At 39.0% G+C, this 24,545-nt stretch overlaps 1 protein-coding gene across 4 annotated transcripts in view; it reads right to left on the bottom strand.

Moving 5' to 3' along the window:
• The window catches only part of il1rapl2 (interleukin 1 receptor accessory protein-like 2), a 287,003-nt gene that overhangs the window by 213,080 nt on the left and 49,378 nt on the right, over nt 1–24,545 (bottom strand). For 2 of the 4 annotated variants that reach the window (XM_061788377.1, XM_061788378.1), the window contains 2 exons: nt 21,381–21,493; nt 21,165–21,276 (listed from right to left, as the gene is read on the bottom strand). In XM_061788377.1, the coding sequence (XP_061644361.1) occupies nt 21,165–21,255 (91 nt within the window). In that variant the 5' untranslated portion in view covers nt 21,256–21,276; nt 21,381–21,493. The remainder of the gene's footprint in view (nt 1–21,164; nt 21,277–21,380; nt 21,494–24,545) is intronic. The other 2 variants (XM_061788375.1, XM_061788379.1) reach the window with 1 other exon arrangement.

Here is a 24,545-nt window from a genome sequence, read left to right as displayed (position 1 = left end):
ACTGGTGAAGTGAAACCATACAATGTATAAAAAGATTAAATCCATTAAAGCTTTACCCTGTACAGGGTTCTTCCTTTTCAGCCAAACTGGGCTAAGGTGTTCAAGTGTATTAATAGTGCTTCTTAGGAAGAAATTGGAAGTTGTAGTATGTCAGTGGCCAAACTGACTACAGTTTGCATGTTCTCCCCATACCTACGTGGGTTTTCTCCGGGCACTCCGGTTTCCTCCCACTTCCCAAAAACATGCATGGTAGGTTAATTGAAGACTCTACTCTGCCCGTAGGTGTGAATGTGAGTACGACTGGTTGTTTTTTCACATGTGCCCTGCGATTGGCAGGCTACCAGTTCAGGGTGTACCCCGCCTCCTGCCCAAAGATAGCTAGGATAGGCTCCAACACTCCCGTGACCCTTGTGAGGATAAGCGGCTCAGAAAATGGATGGTTGGATGGATCAAGCAAGTCAAGTCGAGTTGCCACTAAATTTCAAGAAAGTTGACTCAAGTCATTACTTGGTTTAAGCAAGTTACTAGTCAAGTCAATAATCTTGCTCCAGTCGCAACATTTATTGGAGTGATAATAAAAAGTTTTTTCACATTTTTTTTTCCACATAAATCATAACAAAAACTTATTCACATTTTATAAAAGTTAAATGAACAACAACTGAGATTATGAAAGATTTAATTTATTGCACTGAATTGTTTTAAAGTTGTATTTCAAAATCAATTTAATTCAACTTTATTGCTGTATAAACTATGCCGTGTACTTTTTGGTGACACCCTTGTAACTCCTATGGTTCTTAAGAGAACACTATTAACCAAAAGCCAAGATTGTTTTCTGTTGGTGGGGCTAAAGAATGAAAGAGATTCATAATTAAGGGATAATACATGACATAAAAGCGTTGCCATTCTTTAAAAAACAATAATGTGAACAAAATCTGCATTCCTCCCTTTTCCTCTACTTTAATTAAATCACTCAGTCTGGTTTGTTAATTTATTTAGAAGCACTGACTCTGAACAATTGACATTTGTCATTACATTAATGGTTAGGTTTCATATGCTGTGGTCTCAATTTTAAAAACAGTGCAGACAGCTTTATCAGAGCCGATGCAACAGATGACATTTTAATGGTGGTTAGGATTCAATTCAATTCAATAAACGTTGAGTAGTATGAAAATTATATTCACACGTAGCCACTCACAATTTGTACTGTACTGAGTAATAATGGAACGCACTTTTGTCAATGGTATTTTCATCTCTGCGATTGTAATGCAAAGTGATCCGATAGCGCAGACCTATAACGCACTAGGCTAGGGTCTAGCTCTTTTGTCATGGCCGCAAACATCTCTGCAACTTTTTTTTTTTTTTTTATCTCCACAACTCGAGCAACTCCACTTCACTTCTGCAGTCAGTGGTTGGCATTATATTTTAGGTGCTACTTTCTGCCCTAGAGTGCATGAGAGAGAGAGAGACAAAGAAGAGACTTTTGCATGCCTATGAACCAAAACAAATGGTTCAGACAGTTATCATAAAGTGTGCCACCCCTAGTTGTGTTATTTAGCTGTACTAAAACGTTCACAATCAGAGCATTTTTATTTTTGTCTCAATTACAATGCAGATTTCCAAGTCTAAAATGAGACAACTTGTCAAGACGTAGTTCAAGTCAAAGTCTTCTGAAGTATTTGGAAAGCAAGTCGCAAGTCATAAAACTGGCAAATTGAGTTGACTCGAGTCAAATGACTTGACTCGAGTCCCCCCGCCCCCATCTCTCGTAGCTGAAGCTTAACAAATCTCCTCAGAGCTACATATGCATGCTGTTCATCAGTGTGACAACCTGATTAATCATATTAATTGACTATCTCAAAAGCTGTTGATCAATAAGCAATAGGATATTTTCATCAGATGGTATGGTAGCAGTGTTTAAGTTTGTCCTATAACCAATGAATAAATTTTTGACTAAAAAGATTTGATGAATTCAAAAATCCTGCATTTTCAGTGCACCAGTATTTCATTCAGTCAACACCATGACTACTTAATGTCTTGGTTGATAATTACCCATTGAGAAGGCAATTAAACTACTGTAACAGACTAAATGTCTTTATATTGACTTTAAAATGAAACAGACTTTTTACAAATCAGAATGATCTTACAATAAATATTTATTTATTTATTTATTTATTCTTAATAAAACATGGAATGTATTCAGTGTGACCTTTTTCTGGTGATATACACACACTCAATCACAGACTTGTTCTTTGTTTATAGTATGAAGGTACCTGAGGCCAGGTCACAGAAAGCCATTAAATCCTGCATGTTCTCTCCTAAACTGCAGTAAACAGTCATGACCCTTTCAATTACACAGGGGTTATGAGAAGATTTTGCTGTCTGACGCAAACAACACCTAAAAAGCAATTAAAGCCCAATTAAAGGAAATGTATTTACTAAAGGTTAGTAATAAGATATAGCTATGTTTTTCAGCATTTTAAAAGCGGAACGAGGAAGGAGAAGAGAAAATAGAGGCTACATTATAGTCATAGGGGTTTTCATTGTTAGATTCTAAAGTTGGTAGATTAACATTTTGTTGTAACAGGAATATTTTATTGCTTTTTGCTGTTAAATACAAGACTGCACACATATCATTATGAGAGCTCCTCCAAAATGCAATTAGACTGTGGGGCAAAACCTACAAAGCATATACTTGTACTCACAGCAGTGCCTTCTTTTAAATGCACAAACAATAGCAGAGGTCAGTGTTTTAGCGTTATAACCTGCAGCTATGTTCAGTATTAAATTGATTATGAAGCTGTCGAAGAAAACGCTTGTACTACGGCATGTACCTAATTGCACTGTTTATCTTCTGTGTATCTATTATACACTTCTAATGGTGCACAACCTTGCCCTGTCTAAACACATGCCCACTCAAACAGAGCTACAAATAGTCTGCTATATGTCTTTACAACTCTCTTTAAATCTTACATCTGATTTCCATTTATAGTTAAATCAACGACCTGTTTTTCCACCTATTTATTTGTTTGGAGGTCAGTGTCACTTCCTGTCCAGACTGGTTTCAACATTCAAGAACATGATACATCACATATTTAAAAAAAAAAAAAAAAAAAGTTCATTTTTTTCATCTTTTTTTTTTTTTTTTTGCATAACAAAGATCAAAATGAGTGTGACCTGGTTTAAGCTCAATATATATGTGGTTTGTTGATTGCAAGCAATAACATTTGAACACCAAAACCGCTTGCAGATGTCAGTATTTGAAATCGCTGACGGTGTGACGTAGATTTGTGAATTAATATTCCAGTACCTGCCCACTCATCTCGGGAAAAATTGCTGAGTGGCAACGCTGCTGCATCTTGTGCAAAGTTTTAACTTTGCGTCACCTACCAAACTCAGAGGAAGTCAGGTATAAATGGCTTCAATTTATTTTAGGAGAAATTCGTTCTAATTTCTGAACCAGAATTGTGCTGTTGTCTGGCCCATTTCGTGGAGGATGGCTTCATAAAATAAGCTTTCACACACTGATGGAAGTACATTTCCCGGTTTGGCGCGAGTGCGCGAACCAGCCGGCTGTATCTAAAAGTATACACGTGCTGTGTTTTACAACAATACATAACTCGATGAAAAGGACTTATACCAGGTACTACAGGGAACCTTCTTTTCAACACCTCGCAATTAGTAATTCAGTTCTGCCCAATATGTTCTTTCTAGAGTTGGGAATGCAGAGAACCGTAGGATAAGTGCTACAGAAAAAGGATGGATAGATGGTCATCAAAACCAATTAAGAGCTACAGTATATCTTCAACTCTTATGTCATACGAGTTCTTCTCTATTACTGCAAAACACAGCAAAACACATGACAGAAGTTACACAAAATACTGCCCCTAAACATGATGCCCTAACAGAATCAGCAATGAACCACTCTGGCGAAAATACTATCTTCTGACAAATTCTCAGGAATTGCAGCTGAATTGCACACACTCTCTGAAAATCTGCACACACCGGGCTCTCACCTGGAACCAACATGGGAAAGGGGAAAGAGAGGCTGGAGGAAAAACAGCTGCAAAGGTGGAATGCAAGAGAGTGGAACCCTCCCGACAAGATAGGGCAAAGACGAGTCCCTGGATAAGCTTTGTCAGTGTCCCAACAAGGGTGAAAGGCCTCGTATGGTAACAAACGATACAGAGATTACTGGTACATTTTGAAAAAGCAAGCGTGTCAAGGCCATAAAAGCAAAGACATGTCATTGTACCCTAGTACTTTACCACAGATGTCAAATTCCCGATCTGGGCACCAGATCTGGGCCTGTCAAATAATAGTTTTTTGAGGCCCACTAAAGTGAAAAAGGTGTGTCTACTTCATATTTCTTGCTCAATTTATATTATTTTCCTTTTGGCAGAAAATCTGTCCCAAGTTACAAAAAATTACAAACATTCATTTTTCACTTTCTTAACATAAATTGAACAATTGTTTTATACTTAAATATTTGCTTCTGACCATTTTCCATTACTTCTGACTTTTAAATCAATTAGTTGGTAAATATATTCATCAGTCTTCTATACTACTTATCCTCACTAGGGTCACAGGTGTGCTGGAGCATATATTAGCTGACTTTGGGTGAGAGGCGGCATACACCTTCAAATGTTTACCAGCCATTCGCAGGCCACATATAGACAAACAAGCACGCACATTCATAGCTACGGACAATTTAGAGTTCAATTCAACTAAGGAACCTTTTTTTTTTTTTTTAAAGAATGTCAGAGGAAGTCAGAGTACCCGTAGAAATCCCACACAAGCACTAGGAGATCATGTAAACGCCACACGGGATTCTAACAACCAACCTCACACCTGTGAGGCGAATGTGCCAACTACTCGGCCACTGTGCTGCCCATTGCTAAAAATACATATGATAAAAATTCATTGTAGGCGCAATTGCGTATATGTAATAATATGATGAAGTGATTATACAGTTCTATGATTTTCATAGTCATAACGGACCTCTGAGGAAAACCAGAACCATGCCGCGGCTCTCGATGGAAAATGAGTCTGACACCCGTTTATACTTACGCTGTCCAGAGATTTGTTGGGAGCTGAACTAACTAGGATAATATGTTCCCAGTTTGGAGCAAAATACCTAAATAAATCAGACTGAATCTCGAAATTATAGAAAGTAAGGCGAAAACCTGAAGGTCAAAGGATATTTTTCAAATGGCACTTCTGTGATTAGGTTATCACATGTACACTCTGTCCCCGAAGTTATGCGCTAATCTTTTCTGGGAACAAAATCAATTTGGTGGGGTCGCAACTGTTTTAGGCTACTTTAGGAGTCATTTAGAATGAGGGAATGAAGTGAGACTTTGTGTATTAATAAAAATGTCTATGTGAGTGTGTAGTTTAAACCCCCCAATCTACTCTCTTCTGTGGGTCACTAGTTATTAACCCCCAGAGAGTAACCTTGACACACTCTTTCCTAACACACACACACACAAAACCAGAACTGGGCCAGTCCAATACACACGCATACTCTGCCATCTTTATCAGGTCTCTTTGACCCGGCCCACCACATGAATTGGCAACCATTAATCCGAACATGGATTATCTAAAACTAGATAATGCTCATTGTCAGAGGAGCCATTTTGATCTATTTGTCCACTAAAAGCATGGTTGAAAGGTTATCAAAACAAACGTCAGGGGAAGTAATTGTCCACAAAACCTCATTATGAGATGTTTCAGGAGCCAGATATCTAGGGTGAACTAAGTGCATAATTGAATTAACTACACAGAAATGAGTGGAATCTGAAGAAAGACTTGTTATACCATATGAGCACACTTAATCTGAACCTGTTGCTTTACAATAGATAAGAAATTTCGAAAAGTATTGTACACTATTCATAAAGTAAAATATGTTTGAACCAACTAGCTGACTGTTTAGCCCTTAATAACTCTCTCCTAATTAATAATTTACCTAAATGTCTCCCTCACTATCCCTCTACCAATGTCTCTACAACTCTACAAGTTTATTATAGTAATAATCCTCCACCCTCTCCCCTTTACTACCTTCTTCCTTTTTTGCACTCCCACTCACTAAATCGACACCAGCTGTGGAGCGTTTCAGACTATTATTTTCCCTGAAGTATCTAATTAAGATAATCAAAACCACCTCCATTCTGTGGACGTCTTAAAAGCTGACAACACACTGTTGTATCTGCAATGTGTTCACTACCTTTTATGATATGCGCAGTCTAGAAGAGTTGGGTACTGAATTTTTTATTCAACAGCCAGATAAAAAGCTCAGGGGGAGACTAGACAATGGATTTTTAGGTTGGCAAGTAAAATGCACTTTGTGTGATCTCATCTGAGAGCATGTGGATATCTCTAAAGTTGAATATATTCTACATGGTGCAGCCGACGCAAAGTTTTGCCGGTTGAGTAATTTCAAAGATACTTGGAACTAGACAACAGTCAGAAAATAAGGAGCAGTAAAACGGGATTCGTATGAATGTATGGTATGAATTGCAGTATGAATTTGGTTGTATTATGAATTGCAGTATGAATTTATTCCTGCAGTATGAATTCGGCCTGAAAGAATATCACCATGCAATGACATCAAATCACTTCGGTCACCTGGGTCGCATTGGTGCCTCTAATCTGGGAGAGGTGAGATATAATTTTTGCAGCCCAAACATTTACAGTTTACAAATTTTGGACTTTTTCTCTCAAAAAGATCTAAGAAAAGATCATGTGATGTGGAAATTACGTCATAGCATTTCTGGAAAATCACACGTGCAATGATGCAGCCATTACGTCACATGTGCTATCTTGATTCATGGCCATGGAAGACTGAACACTTTTGAAGCATGAAATCAAAATTACGCTGATGTCACCTCTGATGCTGCTCACAGCCGCGAGTGGGTCATATTTGTATGGTGTACGGGGATAACTATGACATGATGCGATGTATTAAGCAACATTTCACTCCTTGATTTCCTTCTATCGTTGACGTTTTGCCATGGCAACAGCAGCTGACAAGATTGCTACGAAATTTCTGAAGAAGATGCAGTTTATAGTTATTAATATCCATCCATCCATTTTCTAGAGAGCTTGTCCAAAAAAGGCTCTCAGGTGAGCCTATCCCAGCTGACTTTTAGTGAGAAGCAGGCTACAGTTTAGACTATTTGACAGCACCTATACTGTAGACAAACCACCATTCACACTTCATTTCTATTCTTACCTAATATATGTCTGTTTTTGGAACGTGTAAGGAAGCTGGAGTACCCAGAGAAAAACCTACACAATCGAGTGGAGAAGAAGCAAACGCCACACCGGGAGGCTGAGGTTTGAACCCCAAACCACATACCTTTGAGTTAGATGTGCTCGCTAGGCCACCATGCTGCTCATTTACCCTGGAGTTGGACCTGTGAGAGGAACTGAGCAGGTGCGGGCACACTTGCTCCTGTCCTGATCAAAATTGATACTCCTCAATCAAGACTTTCAGTTTGTCTGCACCTCATGTTTTAAATGCAAGTTGAAATATGAGCGCAGAGAAGCTCGGAAGGGGTAAGAGGAGGCTGTTTAAAAGTAGTTCCCAGTCCATTAAAATGTAATTAGAGAAAACCTCATTACACACGCAGATAAGAGACCAAGTGGGCCATGGGGGACGGAGAAATATTTTGTTTCCTCTCTAGTTTATCATTCATCCTGAAAGTAAATAATCAGTTTATGTCAAGTAAACACAAAGAGAGGAAAAACAATAACATTTCTGAAAGGATATGTGATGCTAATTAGATTGGAGTATATGGTTTGGCAGCAAATATATAATTGTCTTGGATTGAATTTGGTACTTGGGTGGATTGAACGTCATAATTCTTTCCAGTCAATCAGTCTTTTCCCGATGATCTGTATGTGTTTCTCGCGCTCATCTGCCAAGCAGCTCGGAATCAGTGGCTAAGATGATTTATAAGTTTTTAAAGTAAAATGGATAGGAAAAAAAACTAGGAATACTTTCAATGATCTGAATTTTCTTTCTCTTCCATAAGATTTATGACTCTCAGTACAGTTGTTTTAGCCAATACTGCTGTGGTGGAGCAAACAAATGCTCAACTTTAGGTGACAAATAATGATTTACCCCCTAAATAAAATTCATGTATTGAATTAGTGAGGCATTAAGTTTGCAGCATACTAATTCTGGGTTTGCTTGTTTTCCATTGTGATTCATAAGAAGAGAAATAGCCAAGGAAAAACACAGCACATAACATGAGATGTAAGCGGAATGTTAAAGCTTTGAACATCAGTCTACATTCACACGTTTTCTAAAGTTAAGATGTTTGGAACTTAAAACTAATTGAATTGTTGTGTGAGTTTTGTATGTAGTTTATGGAGATAATATTAAGACAGAAGCCTAGTTTGGTCTTGCATTAGCTTTAAGTGCCCTATATTGCCCAATATAGGTGAATACCAGAACTTAAAATGTCACACACTTTAGCAGGCCACCTGTCTTTTTTGCCAATGTGAATGTGTAAATGTATACGTGTGTGTGTGTTTTTGTGTGTGTGCGCGTATTTTGTGTACTCCTTCCCCTGGCAAGGAAGAAGTGGTTCAAAGAGCTCCAGAAACCTTGATGAAGGATGTGTGTATTCATAACAGAAGACCAATAACTGGCTGGTGCTGGTGGGGGTGCTGGAAGGCCCGATTTACAAGACGATGATAGGCCAGAGAAAGCTGAATACACACACACACACACACACACACACACACAATTTCATATAAACTGCAAATGGGCAGAAATTCAACTGATTTGAATCAGTAAGGTTACACAACAAATTACATATTTCATCAATACTATCGAATTTTATGGGATGCATATTTACCAATTGAAAAACTAGGTTGTTGTCAACCTATTGAAGAGATGCAAGGTCTGAATGTTTGAACAAATTCTTTAAAATCATTTATTTTCCATTTGTTGGAGTAAATGTCCCCACACAAAAGTGTTTAAAAAGAATCTTTTCAAATTAAAATGCATTTTCTGGCCAATCAGATGCCTGAAGCAACAACTACTGCCTTGGATGTGCATTGTAGCGCTTCTGTTTATTAATACAATGAGTTTTGATGAACATTTACATATGCAACATTTACTTAAGTACTTTAAAGCAGGGAACATACAGACAAACAGTCGAAATTTCAGTATTTTCCCTTCCTTACATTCAACGTCAGCAAATGCCCAATTCTCAAATGAAAGATGATTCTGAACTATTATCCTGTGGTGTGGGTGGTGTTAATGATTTTTTTCTCCCTGATCTGCTCAGAAAATGGTCTGGGCTAACAATTGTATTAAATGTTAAATCTGTTTAATATTTTTACTTAGGTGTATATTTTTCAGTCTGCAGTCTGGAATGCCCCCGTGGCACCATGCTGCCTCTCATTCATTCTTGGGACTACGACAGACATCGTTTTGTGTGTGGTGTGCTGTGCCGGTCATCTCGAATAAACAGCACACAATTAGAGCAGTACGACACCAATCTCACTGGCGAAGACATTGCAGAGACTGCCGAGGCTACTCAGCCCACTCCTGGACTCGGGAAACTAAAATATTGCTCGCGCTCTCACCAGGAAGTCGTCAGGGAGACGTCTCCAGACAAGGTGACAACCAATCCACCGTGACGTCGCTGATAAAGGCCTATATACAGAATATATATTCTTTAAATAAATATATAACGTATATTATGTATGTTTATGTGTGTATATTTGAAATACACAGATGGAAAGTTAATATTGATTGATTGCCTACAAAGAGGAGACATCAATTTCCATGTGCAATCTATTAAATGGTGACACACATGCTTAATAACGGCTTGCAATTCAGACAAAAAAGTTTCCACGTTTAATGTTCAAGCTTGGCAATTAATCAAATTTGAAGTGTGATTTCAATTTTAGCTTGTCAAAATTATAAAACAAAAACTAGTAATGTGTGACGGGTGTGCTGCTTGTTGCGTGTAGGTGCATAGCTGCAGGTGCAGCTGGAGCTTGCTGGCCGTCGACTATTTGAGAGTTTGACAGCAAAATAGCTTTCAAAGATGCGTGTTGAAAAAATTTTAGTTATTTCTGTACATTAAGCTATTTTACCTAAGTTTGTAAAAGTTTAAGGCAGATACTCCTCACCCTCCGGAGATTCAGGCAGGAAGTAAAGATGCCTGGTCATGTGACCATGCGCACTAGTTACATGATATTAATATAATTTATAGGTGACAACCTATTTTTATTTTCCATTTTAAATCTTACATTGGCCACCCAAAGTCAAACCAACACTTTTAGAGAGTCCAGAAGTAACATAAGAGGTGTGGCAACTAATGTCAGCGGGATTAATTCATGGCCATGTTCTGCCTCTGTTTTCTAATCAAGATTATTTTTGTATTATTTACTGACAGTGTAGGGAAATATAAAACAACAAATGCCATATGATATGTTGTAATGCAAATAATAAAGATTCCTATCCACCTACATTTAATGGGCTTGCTGGTGCTCCTACACAAATGTTCAAGGAACTAAAACAACAATAATGCAAACATTATTTGTGGGTGGCTTGGCGTTAATGCGTTCTAAGCAAACTAACCTTCACCCTAATGGTGACAGAAATGGGTAAGCATAAGCCTGACTAAATCCCTAACATAGACTGTTTCAGTTTCAACCACTTTATGAAGCGACTCTCAGATGGTATCCCAGGAGCATAGGAGCAGATAAGATAACAATATGTCAGCCTTTTGTTGGTGTGACTGTTCCCATCACAAGGTTTCAGGTTTCATTTTAAATTGTCTTAGGGGGACCTCTTTAAACTATAAAGTTAAAAATAATTCATAGTCATTAAATAGGATGCTGAATAGATAATCCTGTGTACATTTGATGCTTTGTCTTGCATGAAAACAACAACAGTGAGCTGTTTGCATCAGTGCCCCAACACTTTATCAGAATATATATATTCAGGGTTTAAGGCTAAAGATCTGTAATAGACAGTGATGGTATAGATTACTGGTCTGCTGCTTTTCATTATACAGTTAATGATTTTCTGTCAAGTTCAATTGTAAATGAAGGAGGTGGAAAAGTGGGGGGATAAAGAGTGGAAGGGCAGAGACAGGAAATTCCGAGTGAAACATTACACCAGACACTAAGGATATGCATTTCCATCACTGAGGCCAAAACATGATGCGCATCTCAATACAGTCAACTGATACACGCCTGATTATAGTCAGCTTGATGATCCAGATAATTATTAAAGTTATCAACAAACTACACTTTTGCTCCATTTGACTCAAAATGGAAAAGGTATTTCTCATTTACATTCATGTGACCAATAAGAGATTAATAGAATAATTTGTGTGCGTGTGTGTGTGTGTGTGTGTGTAGGCAGAATATATGCATCTCACTGAGCATAAATCATGAGTCATCATGCTGATTAAATGTCTCAACTCCATAAAGCATCAGTAGCATAAAAGAAATAGCATTACCTGTACATACAGGTACATTCAGGGGGGGAGTCATAAATATAATATCACAACACACGGACCATGTTACAACAGTCAGTCAAGAGAGATTATCACAATTCCCACAATGCACAACCAACAGACATTCCAACAGTTTCTTCCCTGTTTGAATTAACTTCTTAAACAGTTGACTTCTAATTCCATAGTTACGTGGACAATTTTTGTAATTTCTTTATCGATTTTTGCACGTCTGTTGTGACATTATTAACGTGCTCGTTGTAGCTTTGTCACTCTGTGTTATTTGCATAACTGTTGTTAATCACTACTGGCCACTTGCATGCTTGAGGACTCTGTGCAACATTTGCACAACTGTCGTTGTATCAGAAATATCGCACTACTAGTCACTTTAAAATGCTTGCTGCAACATCTGCATAATTGTCATTGTATCAGCTTTAGCACACTACTGGTACCCAGGGGAGGACTGGCCATCGGGCACACCGGGCACATGCCCGGCAGTGCTTTGGGGGCGATTGTGACACTGTTTTTTTTTTTCCCCACTTTCCTTTTCTCCAAGAGACCGGCCCACAATTTAGTGGGGGGCGGGTCATTGGTCCATATTTAATATAGAGAGTGGATTGATCCAATTAGAAGATCGTATGAAATTGGCCCAACCTCTTCAAGAAATGTAGAGGGGCAGCATTGGTCCATCTTTAGTATAGAGAGTGAATTGAACCAATCAGGATATAGGACGAACGCGGCCCCACCCCTTTCTTGCACCGTCCGGTTGACACGCAGTGTGGCTCACGGCACAACTTGTTTCACAGTCATGTAGAATAACTGTAACTCATAACTAATTATGAGGGGCAGGTCCAAGCCAGGGTTGATTTCTTTTTTTTTTTGTCCCAGTCCACCCTTGCTGGTACATTTACATTGCTCAATGGCGCTGTGTTCATGTGTTTTACCTGTCCCTAAATATAAATTTTGTCATAGTGACTTGTTTGCTGTCGTACTAGAGTAGCTCCAACTACCGGATACAAATTCCTTGGATGTTTTTTAACGTACAGTACTTGACCAATAAAGATGATTCTGTTTCTGAATTCACCAAAATTTCTTTTTATTTATTTATTTTATTTATTTTTTTTCCTGGAACTTCACCAGAAGTTTTCCTATTTTATGTCAAAGGTTTTGTGACTACTGGGAACATAAATATAAGTGGAGTTAAATAATAATGGAGTCACTGATAGTGTAGTGGTACACTCGCCTGACTTTGGTGCAGGCAGAGTGGGTTCAGTTCCCACTCAGTGACAGTGTGAATGTGAGTGCGAATGGTTGTCCGTGTCTATATGTACCCTGTGACTGACTGGCGACCAGTTCAGGGCGTAGTCGCCTTAGGCTCCAGCGTCCCGCGACCCTAACCAGGATAAGCGGTGTTGAAAATGGATGGATGGAAATAATAATGGCGACTGGCTAATTTTGTAACTCCATCAGTTACTAGGCAACTACTATGGAAAAGAGAACTAGTGGCACCATCACCACCAAGCACATTTCTGTAATGATTTTAATACAGGGGGTGTTTCATTCAGTTTAACTCTAGTGCCTATAACAAGTCAATGAATGGACACACATCTGGTCCCACATTTTCAATACACAGCAACTTAGCTTCACACTAACTATCCCATTAACAGATAGACAAACACTATCCTTTAATTGCCCTTCAGTCAAATACCTGAGCATTTATTTCCGCCCACAACACACATACACAGTCCCACTTGTGCATTGGGCCATTCAGGCTCCCTGTGGCAAATGTCTGCAACATGCTTACCACCCTCTTATGTGTTTGCTCAGTCGCTCTCTCTCCCTCTCTCTCTCGCACACACACAAGGTCAAAGACTTAGCAGTGGGTTCATCAGTGTCACTTCAAACTCACTCTTTTGAAGCTACACCCCATAATTTCTCTCTCTAACTCCTGTCCCAAGAGCTTTGCAAATTGAAAAGCCATTTACTCTTCCCTATCTCCAACTCTCTCTGAGATTCGCTCTTATTTAACCTCAACCTCTTGCCTTGAATCAATATCTTTTTTCTCTACTATCTTCTGTCCATTTTTTTTTCTCTCTTTGTAGCTTTTTTTTTTGCATTGATTTTAACATTTTAAAATACATTTTTAGTGATCAAAACAGTTGACCCTTGAAGGCAAATAATTACATTTTTGCATAATGATTTGTGACAATGTACTGTAGCTATTATATAAAAAAAATATAATTTCAAGTATTTTCAGGAAAGTTGTTACTCAGACATATAAAAGAAATGATTGCTGACCCATGAAAAAGGAGGGCAGAGCACCCACGGCAGTATATTGGTGACCTGGAACAGTGTTAGCTTGACTTCCTCTTTCTCATGACATACAGGAGCGCTATCCTAGTTTTGTCATGTTTGGCAGCAAAATGCAAAGTTCAGTCTCACAAAGCTCTACTGTGCTTGACGATGGCAGCTCAGACAGCTTTCTCATGCCTGCATATAGAACATATTCCAAACCTGGAGATACCATCATTAACATCAAGCTCTTCAGTTAACACTGCAAGTACACTTGCTTTTGATGATTGCCTTGACCTTTCAAATATGTTGCACTTTTGTGTCCCTACTTTGTTCATTTGTTGTCTAATGATTTAATTCGAGATTCTCAGATTGCACAGCATGATGATGCCGGGAGAAATGATGACTACATTTGAATTGAATGGTCTGCCCTGTCACAGTTTTTCTCCTTTTTATCTTTGAACACACAATCTCCAACAGCTTCTGCTAATTTCTTTGCTGCTCCCGTTCTTGTACTTTGCCACCTCCAGCTTTGTTTCCCCTCTCCTTCAGTGTCTGCTCTCCTGGCTTACACTAAGTTAAATTACCAGTTGTACAGAGCAATAGTGACATAGTGCAGAACTTAATTACACACTGTCTGACAGAAAGGACTACAACATGTGTTCGTGTTGTATTCTCTTTCTCTTTTCAGCCACTCCAACACGTCATATCTTCTACCTTTCTTCTAAACAGTGGCTGTATGCTTATTATATTGGAGTTGTCACTGGTTGCCTGTCGCTACATAAGGGTTATAAACGCATGTGTACTTAATGGAGTGGCTGGTGAATAGAAATAAAAGGCTCCTTCCTTTTAGTAGTCCATGTTAGTCAATTTTGTAACATCTAATTAGAACTTTCCCTCATTGGCGCAAATAAACGTAAATATGCACACACAGTCCCCTATATCACTATTCTTCTCAATAATTTTGGTTTATCTCTTCCCAGAAATGTTTTCTCATTATTAGCTTCATATTTCATTCCTACCTGTGACAGCCATAACTTTTTCTTCTTACCCAATATGTTCCAAACATTCCTCGTGTGCCTTTGTCTTGTCTGTCTCAACAATTTAGCCTTAAACCGGGTACAGTACACACATAGCGACACATTGTAGCAAGTTCTCTCCCTTGCCATCAAAGTCAGCAAAGGCTCACTGTCTCTGAAAGATTATACTGAGCGATTAGCCTTTGGGTTGAGGTGCATTAAATGTGATTTTACGATTAAACGGTCAGGCCAGCAATTGTAAATGACAGTAAGTCAGAAAGATGATCACTTTTAATATATCTACATTAACTATTAAAATAGAAACGATAGCATCATTCAAATGTAAATCATTGTCCAATTAATATTAATGGTAATACAGCACCAAATAATACCACACCAAATAAAATACAGTAATGAAATGAAACGTCAGTTGTACTGAATCAGTCATTGTACAGTTACGTAGATAACCTGCTTCTGAGCAATTAGCCTGAACATGGTAGGCTAATCAGTTTTTATATTTCTGTAGCTGGGTGGCATGTAGGAATCTTAACTGTTATGGATCACGTGTAGAGATTTAACCTACTCAGAAGGTGTCAACACTGACCTAATCTATGCTTTTAATAGTCAATCAGAAAGGCTATTCCCTTTTTGTTGTCGTTCAAATTGTCTAAAGCATGTTGGTTGTTTGTACCTTTACATCAGTGTTAAAGTAAATAGAATAATAATAATATACCAAATACCATATTATTATTATTATCATCATCATCATACTCTGGCATTCCCGTATATCAGAAAAACATAAATCGTATATTGCATCCATATGTAACGGATGCCAGCTAGCTGAGCAGTGCGAAAGTCACTCACTCCCCGGTGTCTAAAGAGAACTCTTAATCTAAAAATGTCTAAAGAGAACTCTTAATCAGTGGTGATTTATAGATGTGGGATTGAGCCCGTGTGCAGGGCTGGTCTGCTTCAGCTGACCACAATAGACAACATGTATCTGATTAGGTTTTTCACTTTTACAATTTAAATTACAATAATTAAATCATATAAAATGTGGTGTCCTATTTGAAATTGGGTGACACTGATAAATCAAAGAAAATGGTAAAAACAATGCCATTCAATTTCTTCTGTAAGCGTTTTTACAGTAAATCACTGATGGAGGGGGGCTCCATATTAAATCTCACCCAGGATGCCACATTGGGTAGAGCTGGCTCTGATTAAAATGACGAGGACAATAGTTAGCGACCACAATGCAGTTACTTGATAAGCTTACAGCAAGCCAAGCTTTGTCTATTTTCTTCTTCTACCACTACTCTTTTTAGTATTTTCCAGCAGTCTGTATGCTCTTTGGCATCACCTATCACAGGTCAGTCTTCTCAGTCTTGGTATTCCAGCAGACTTCTGGTTTATAATATATTTATTATTTGCTTTATTATGAAACTTTTTCAATTGAACTTCCATTTATTTTTAATATGTTACTGTACCTAGGACTGTAACTTCCACAACACTTTGACATCCTCTAAACATGACACCACAGGAACATACAGTATTTGTGGATCTTTCTGGAAACTCTGAGTGTACGCGTGAGCTGACAAGGGTTCTTTGGGTTTTTTTCCACGTTGCCTTGGACTTCTTGTCCAAAGTAAAACTGTCTCATCTCACACACATAGACGTGTGGTAATGTCATGTACTTACCGTACTTTATCATTATGCATTATATATAGGTACCATGAACAGAATACCCACTAAAGGTTTGAATTCCATGCACACTTCTCCAATGAGTAATTAGTGACATTTATCTACATTGAAAACAAAAGTACAAAAGCGTCAAAGGGCATATCTATATTTTTTTTTTACCATGGACCCTCAGTTGCCACTTTTGAAGGAGTTGTATTAAACATTTTCACAATTTAAAACAGTCCCCAGGTATCTCGCTAAATTGTCTTGACATGCTTTAGTCAAAATACAAAATAGAGCCGCTTCCACTATTCGCTACCTCTGTTGGCCTTTTGGTTTTGACAACGCGTTTCAGGTAGCGTTGTTCGGCAGTGGCTTGAAAATAGTAGAGCTTCACCCAGCCAAGGTGATTATATTTAGTTGTGTTTCATGTTGTCTTATTTTCTTGTGACCCTTGTTAGTCTTGTCACGCTTGTTAGGTTTTCGTTTCCACTTGCTCTCGTCAGCCCTCTATCTTGTGTCAACCAATCAGCTCCCTTCAGCCATTCGTGTCTTGTCCAGGTGTTCCCCGTTGTCTCGTTAGTTTGCTTGTATTTAGTTCCCTGGTTTTGTTGAGTTCTGGTTTGTGCATTGTTGATTGTCATCTATCGCCACGTCATGTCTCCTAAGTCTTGTCATGTTTTTTTTAGTGGTTAGTTATTGGTTCCCCGTTTCTTTGTTATCTTGTGTTTAGATTTTGGACTTTATTAATTTGGCTTTTTGCCTCCATAATTCTTGGTTGCCTTTTTTTGTTTTTTGTAATTAAATTCTTTTTGAGATTCCTGCACTCCTGTCTTGTCTCCCTGCAATTAGGTTCTCCACATTCTTGCCTCCAAGCAAACACCACAAAAGACCACATCTTAACATTTTAATTAATACTGTCAGTCCCCTAATATCCCTCTACTAGTAAGTGGGTGTGTCACAAGGGCTACATAATGTAGTCTGTAACAGTTGTCTAAATGAATTCATTGTTAAAATAAAATAAAACGAAATAAAAACATCTGTCATTTGAAGGCACCAGATTATCAATTACGTGTTTAGGGATTTCTGTTTGATTATTTTTTTAGTTTTATTGTTTTACATATTTTTTGTGTCTTTGAGCAGAATTGAAAATCTGGTGTGTGTGTGTGTCTGTGTGTGTGTAGCAGAACCCCTTGGTGTACGGAGACAACGCCGTGTCAGCTTTTATCAATATTTGAATGCAGTACAAGAGAAGGGATGAATCTTTAATATGACCTTGGAACTCAACATAGACATGGAGACAAGCCAAAAAGAGAGATGGTGACAGAAAGTGAGAAGAACAAAGTGGCATTGAGAAGGGCTGCACATTCTTGGAGCAAAGAGACCAGAGGTTTTGATTGGATTAAGTATCATATTCTAAAGTCATAAAGTTGCTACAAAAATAAATTGGATTATAGTTGACATGTTGCGCAGTATTACTTAAAACTGAAGAAAAAAATATGTTGATAGCTCTCTGTAGTCAACACTCCATTAAACCACCCATGTGCTACTTGGAACAGCAAACATGTTCTTGTATATCCTGACAAAAATGTTAAAAATCATCATACATCCTGGGAATAAGAGTTGCTTTATCTTGTGAATAGGAGTTGCTTCTTTGTTAAATACGCGTTGCAGATCACCCTGCAAAACAGCTGGTTAGTAAGCAAGCCTTTTCTTTTAGTTCTGTAGTGAGCTGAAGAAGACCCGCTTCACGCAAACAGCCTGTCACCTTTGTCTTAGAGAGGCAACAAATGTGCAGTGTGTGGCGATTGGCGGGTGAGCAACACACACTTGCACAGTTGCGTGTGGGGAGAGCTCCTATGATATGACATACATTCTATCGTCGTTAGTGTAACCCTTGGGACTTTCAGTCCATTGCAATTTTAAACATCTATCCATCCATTTTCTGAGCCGCTTCTTCTCACTAGGGTCGCGGGCGTGCTGGAGCCTATCCCTGCCACCATCAGGCAGGAGGCGGGGTACACCCTGAACTGGTTGCCAGCCAATCGCAGGGCACATACAAACAAACAACTATCCGCACTCACATTCACACCTACGGGCAATTTAGAGTTGTCAATTAACCTACCATGCATGTTTTGGGGATGTGGGAGGAAACCGGAGTGCCCAGAGAAAACCCACGCAAGCACGGGGAGAACATGCAAACTCCACACAGGTGGGGCCGGGGATTGAACCCCGGTCCTCAGAACTGTGAGGCAGACGCTCTCACCAGTCGTCCACCGTGCCGCCCAATTTTAAACATTATTTTTTATTTTTTTTATTTTCTACACAAATGAAATGGACCATGGTCACCAAATACATGTGATGAGGTAGAAAGGGTAAGGTCTCACAGCTTTTAATACAAAAAAGAAGAGAAAAATGAGAACTTAATAATACCTGTTAAGCCAAACCAATATTGTGTTGTGAATTTTTGTGTATTTGTATGGACAATATTTCATTAAAGTATACTGTATGTAATTTTACAATTTGGTACATCTGTGGATACAAGTAATTCTAAGTAAAACTTTTTAGAGAGGTGGAGCATTGGCCAAGAAAGAACCTATTCATTTTTGACACAGGTGTGTACTGGACTGACAGCCCGATGATGCTGGGGGGTGATGGAAAATTCTGCTGTGGGTTGTACCCACTGATACATGTCAGATGGACGTGTTTAGAATTTTTAAGTCTTGGTGGATGTTCGCAGTGTCATTCTAGTGAGTGGTTGAACTTATTTCTCCCTCCTGTCCTTGCTGGGATCAAGATAAGAGTCTTATCTCATCTCTCTTTAACTTCTCAGATAATCTATTGCTTTTGTCTCGAGTGATGAAACTGTAAAGGTGTGGCCTTGACCAGGACAAGTATGGAAATATTTGTGAAAGATGAAGAGATGATGGAGTATAGTTGATACAGCTGGACACAATGAAACAATTAAAACTCATAATAAAGGCTTGCTGTCTTGCCATAAAATGGAAAAGACATCACAAAGGGAAAAAAAAAACCCTTCCACAAGCATCATCAGTGCTGAAGTGTCCTTGAGCAACACATTCTTGACAACACATACAGTAGCTTACCTTCAGTGTCCCATTGCAGGGGGAGTGGGTTTGTTTGCAGATGTCAAATAAAGCATATACTCCTAACAAACAATAAGTACAAACAAGTGTGTTGGATATTTTGATCATTGATTGTGCAGCGTTATCATCTTATAAATGTTTCTACTCCTCGTCACCACCACCTCCACTGTTCCTATTTCTTGTCATGGCGTGTCCCCTTTTAGCTGCAACAGTTGCTCCATCAAGGCAGAGCAGAGAAACTGACACAAGGAAATTGTACTTCCTCTCCACATGGTGTCCAGTTAGAGACGCAGAAGCAGCAAGCAAGAGAAGATCTCACAGCCTATCCTTGGCTGCATGTAGCAGTCGCCCACATAAATGTCCGCTTGGCTCTGCTCTGATCACATAATTGCTTTGTGCACACCGCACGCACGCGTACACACGCGCACACACAGACACAAAGGGCAAGTACACACACACCACAACTCCACAGCCCTGGCCCTAACACACACATGTACACGCACAAAATTTGAAACAAAGGGTTGTAACGTACAGGTATGCCTGTGATCATACGTGAACACATTGGCAATACCAAAATAATTCTAGCAGCTCACCACCTACATAGTCGATTCATTTTGTGAGTGTACGACAGACCCACACAAGCACAAACACGGAAAAGGGGAACAAAATGAAAGTCAGCCTCTCTCTCCTCTTCATAAAGATATACATACATACATACATGCACAAACACACACACACACACACACACACACACCATGATCACTGAAGGTGAAGTATAGTATTAATGCAGCAGGTGAAGTACAGTGAGACCTCGATTTACACCCTTAATTGGTTGTTGAACGGGGTTTGTTGTAAATTGAAAAGTTTGCAAATTGAACATATTACCATTGGAAGTAATGTAAATGTAAACATGAAAAATTGGTTCCAGCCTTGAAAAAAGTCCCTGTTTTAGTCAATGTTTGCACATGTACAACACAATATAAAGCTACAACCACCTCTCGATGGGCACACTGCCCAGCACATGGATCATCATCAATGGATGAATGAAACGTTCGCACACTGCGTTCTGTAGTTCGTAAATGGAGTAGTTTGATGAATGAGGCGTTCGGAAATCGGGGTTTCACTGTACAGCCCGTTTTTAAAACACTCTGTTTAGCAAGCACAATTTTTCAGTTTTTAGACTTGCTTACACTACAGGGGAATCAATTTGAACTAAATTGATTTAAAGATGAAGAAGTTTAGACTTTGATGTGATGTGTGTGTGTGTGAGAGAGAGAGAGCGTGAGAGAGAGACAGAAAAGTGGAAATTGTTGAAAAATGTCTGACTCAAACAGGACTATCGCCATGGTTTCAAGTCAAGAGACACCTCAAAGATAAAGAGTGGAGAGAGGTGAGGGGGAAAAGGGGGAGTAGAAACAGAGATAAACAAGGTAACTAGAAGTTTGATGAAAAAGAAAAGGGAAATGAGAAAACTGACTGGTTTTCCCAATGACAGAATAAAGTGGAACAAAACACCTGAGCCAAAAGATATTGCAGCACATCTGAGGACAACAACCATTAGAAAGCATCATTCCTACCAGAGTTCCTTTTGGAGATGTACTTGACATCATCGCTGGCTCCAGAGGCAAGGAGGGCAAGGATGAGGAGGAGAAAGAGTGAAGTCTTCATCGCTATCCTCTCCACTGGGACCTTGAGGACAAACAGGACAGAAATGTTTTAATACATAACACGCCATGCATCATTCTGTCATCATCCAACCACAACAAACAAGAAATGAACATAAAAAAGCTAACCGTTTAAATGTAGACAGGGTTGCCCTTCTGACCATGTTCACCTGGCACATCCCAGTATATTTTGTTTTGAAAATGTTTTATGCAGTATTGCGGTACGTATGCCCTACCTCGGCCTGTGGAGTTAAAAAAAAAAATGTTGGAGTCATTAAAGTTTCAACATTGGTGAAGGCACAAGATTCATCCATCCATTTTCTGTACCGCTTATCCTCACAAGGGTCGCAGGCGTGCTTGGAGCCCATCCCAGCTATCCTCGAGCGAGAGGCGGGGTACGCCCTGAACTGGTCGCCAGCCAATCACAGGGAACATATAAACAACCAACCATTCGCACACACATTCACAGTGTGAAAACCCACGCAGGCACGGGGACAACATGCAAACTCCACACAGGCGGGGCCGGGATTTGAACCCCGGTCCCCAGAACTATGAGCCAGATGTGCTAACCAGTCGTCCACCGTGCCAGCAATAGCAAAACAGTACAGTGTAAATAGACATTATTAAAGATCTGAGATCCGAATTTTAGTCCTTCAAATCATTATTCCAAAAGAAAATTAGAGAAAATGGGTTTCAAACACACGCACGCACACAAACACACACATTCTGTACTTTGAACTGTCTGGAACCATATTGATTTTTTTTCATGCTCTTACACACACACACACGCACACACGCACACAGGGTAAACCTCCAAACGAAGAAAAAAAGTCGAAGATGATGAGACATACTAGCACTCATTCCACTGTGTTTTCCGTAAAGATGACAACAGGGACATATACTTTGCCTCGAATAGTGAAATCTCATCCGATTCTCGAGGACGGTGTTGTAGATAATGGGGGCGTATGAGATGCTTTTGATATGTGAGCCACAGTTGTTTATAGTCACAAACCATCTAAGGAACTTTAAGTATAGCATGAGACCAATGTGGAGAAACAAGTACAACAAAGGCAGGCTTTAAATGTGCACTGCCTCTGATCACTTGAAGTTGAAAGGAGAATATCTCTTCAAATCAAAGTCTCAGTAAGAATGTGAAACTAAAATGTAGCTTAAATTGTATTAGTCAAGTTTTAATAATATAATAAAAAAAACATCTTTAAAATAACTTGAATAGTATACATCTTATAATAAGGAGAATAACATCTGTCATTGCCACGATGACCTCTAATAATGCATTCGATTTGTATAGTGCTTTTAAAGGAACTCAAAGACGCTTTGCAACTGTGCATTATCTATTCAGTCCATAGTCAGACTCTAGTGGTGGTAAGCCACTTCTATAGCCACAGCAGCCCTGGGGCAGTCTGACAGAAGTGTGGATGCAATTCTGCGCCTACATCCCCTCCAACAGATATCCAACAACATTAATTTGTAGGCAATGTGTGTTAAGTGCCTTGTCCAGGGACACAACAATGACATATGCCTGTGCAGGCATACAAACCGGCGGCCATCCGGTTATAGGGCGTGCACTTAACCTCTGCGCCACGCCGCCCCAACACAGGAGAATCGAAGAGTAGAATGGTGCCCTGAGATATGAGTTTTATTCATTCTGTGACAGAAGGGAAATGGCATTAATCCATTCCAACCTCCCCTAACAAATATATCAGTTTTTCATTCAACTAAACAGATTAATTTTACACTCGGTCAGTAAATGTGTGAGTGAAAAGAGATTGTTATTCTTTCAGTATACTGTATGCTGTTTTGTTTTTCCACTTTTGTTTGGTGGTGTGCAGTGAGATTTTTTTAAATGTAAATTACGTGCCTTGGCTCAATAAAGGCTTGGAAAAACTCTTGTAGTGACATCGTCACAGCAGCATATCACCAGTGACTAACAGTGTCCAATTAGTTCTGGCTGAGCAAAGGTCAAAGCCATAGCACACAAACAACAACACATGGGCTGTGTTTGGGCTGACACTGAAGTGAGAAAAGCACTGTGCAAGGCATGTAGATGAAGGACAAAGGACAACATGTGTTAGTCAATGACCACATACTACATGCAGTATGGTGTCAGAGGACAAACAGTTCTCAATGGATCGACAATGGAAGTATATAATAGGTACCTGTATATTGGTCTTTTGTATTATTATTATAAGCTTGTTGCTCATCAATATGAGAAAAATAGCTGTCCAAATGCCCCAAAGCGTGAGAAAATGTGTTACTGAGAGAGGACATTTAGCTCCTTCAAATGCTTTGGAGTGATCCTTCTGTTGCCCTTTACTGACACTGAATGAAGACAAATATATCTGTTCTATTTAGGGCCATAGCACTAGTTGTGTGAAGGTCCTCTTGAAACTGCTTTGTTTCTTCACCGTTTGTATGTATTCTTTGGTAAAATACTGCATAGTGCACTTTCTAAGGGCTTATCCACTCTCAAAAACTGACCAAATTTTAAAGGTTTATTAGTCCTGGTGAACATTTTCTGTACATCTGGAATGGTATGGTTCGTGGCATGACAAATTTGGATGAGTTGTTGACATGAAATAAGAAGCTCTGGAATGGATGGAACTTTGAAGCTGTGTAAGGTAGAGTATTGTAGGTAACTCCTTAAAAAAATTTAAAAACTGAACCAAAAAGTGGAGAAAATCTAGCTTTGTATTGAAGATTTTTATTGATCTAAAAGACAACTGACCCCTTTTCTGGAAACGGAACTACTATCCCACGCAAGGATTTTTTCCCTTTTTTGATTAAATCAGGTTACATGAGAACATTTCAAAATTGAGTAGCCCGGTCTGAGTTAAAAAGTGCAGGACATCCATTTGCTGTAGAAGCAAACACTCAAACTTTAGATTATTTCACAATGTTTGGAAATAATAGACACCAGGATACTTCAGAATGGCAGAAATGTGGTTTAATATCGCTGACTTGAAAAGAATGACAAAAACCTGTGTTTGAGGTTGTGCCGCCTGATATAGCCCAAAATGTTAATTTTTTTTTTTTCTCTTTAAATTCTTCAAAATAAAATCTAAATTCATACAACGGAACCTGCTGGTGAGGAGGATATATCTAGTGGATGCTGTAAATAATTGTACAGAGAAGATCATGGTTTGTTTATACAGCATTGTATTTTTCATTGTACTTTTTGTCATCTAAATTTTATTAAGTCACTAGATGACAGAGTATGACTCATCATGGAGCATGAGGCCATGGATCAACTGAACACTGTCATCCCGTGGCTCA

Source organism: Phyllopteryx taeniolatus, chromosome 10, assembly GCF_024500385.1.
Source record: "Phyllopteryx taeniolatus isolate TA_2022b chromosome 10, UOR_Ptae_1.2, whole genome shotgun sequence".
Taxonomy (NCBI): Eukaryota; Metazoa; Chordata; class Actinopteri; order Syngnathiformes; family Syngnathidae; genus Phyllopteryx; species Phyllopteryx taeniolatus.
Note: the sequence above shows the minus strand (reverse complement) of the source record. Positions and strands in the feature narration are given on the sequence as shown.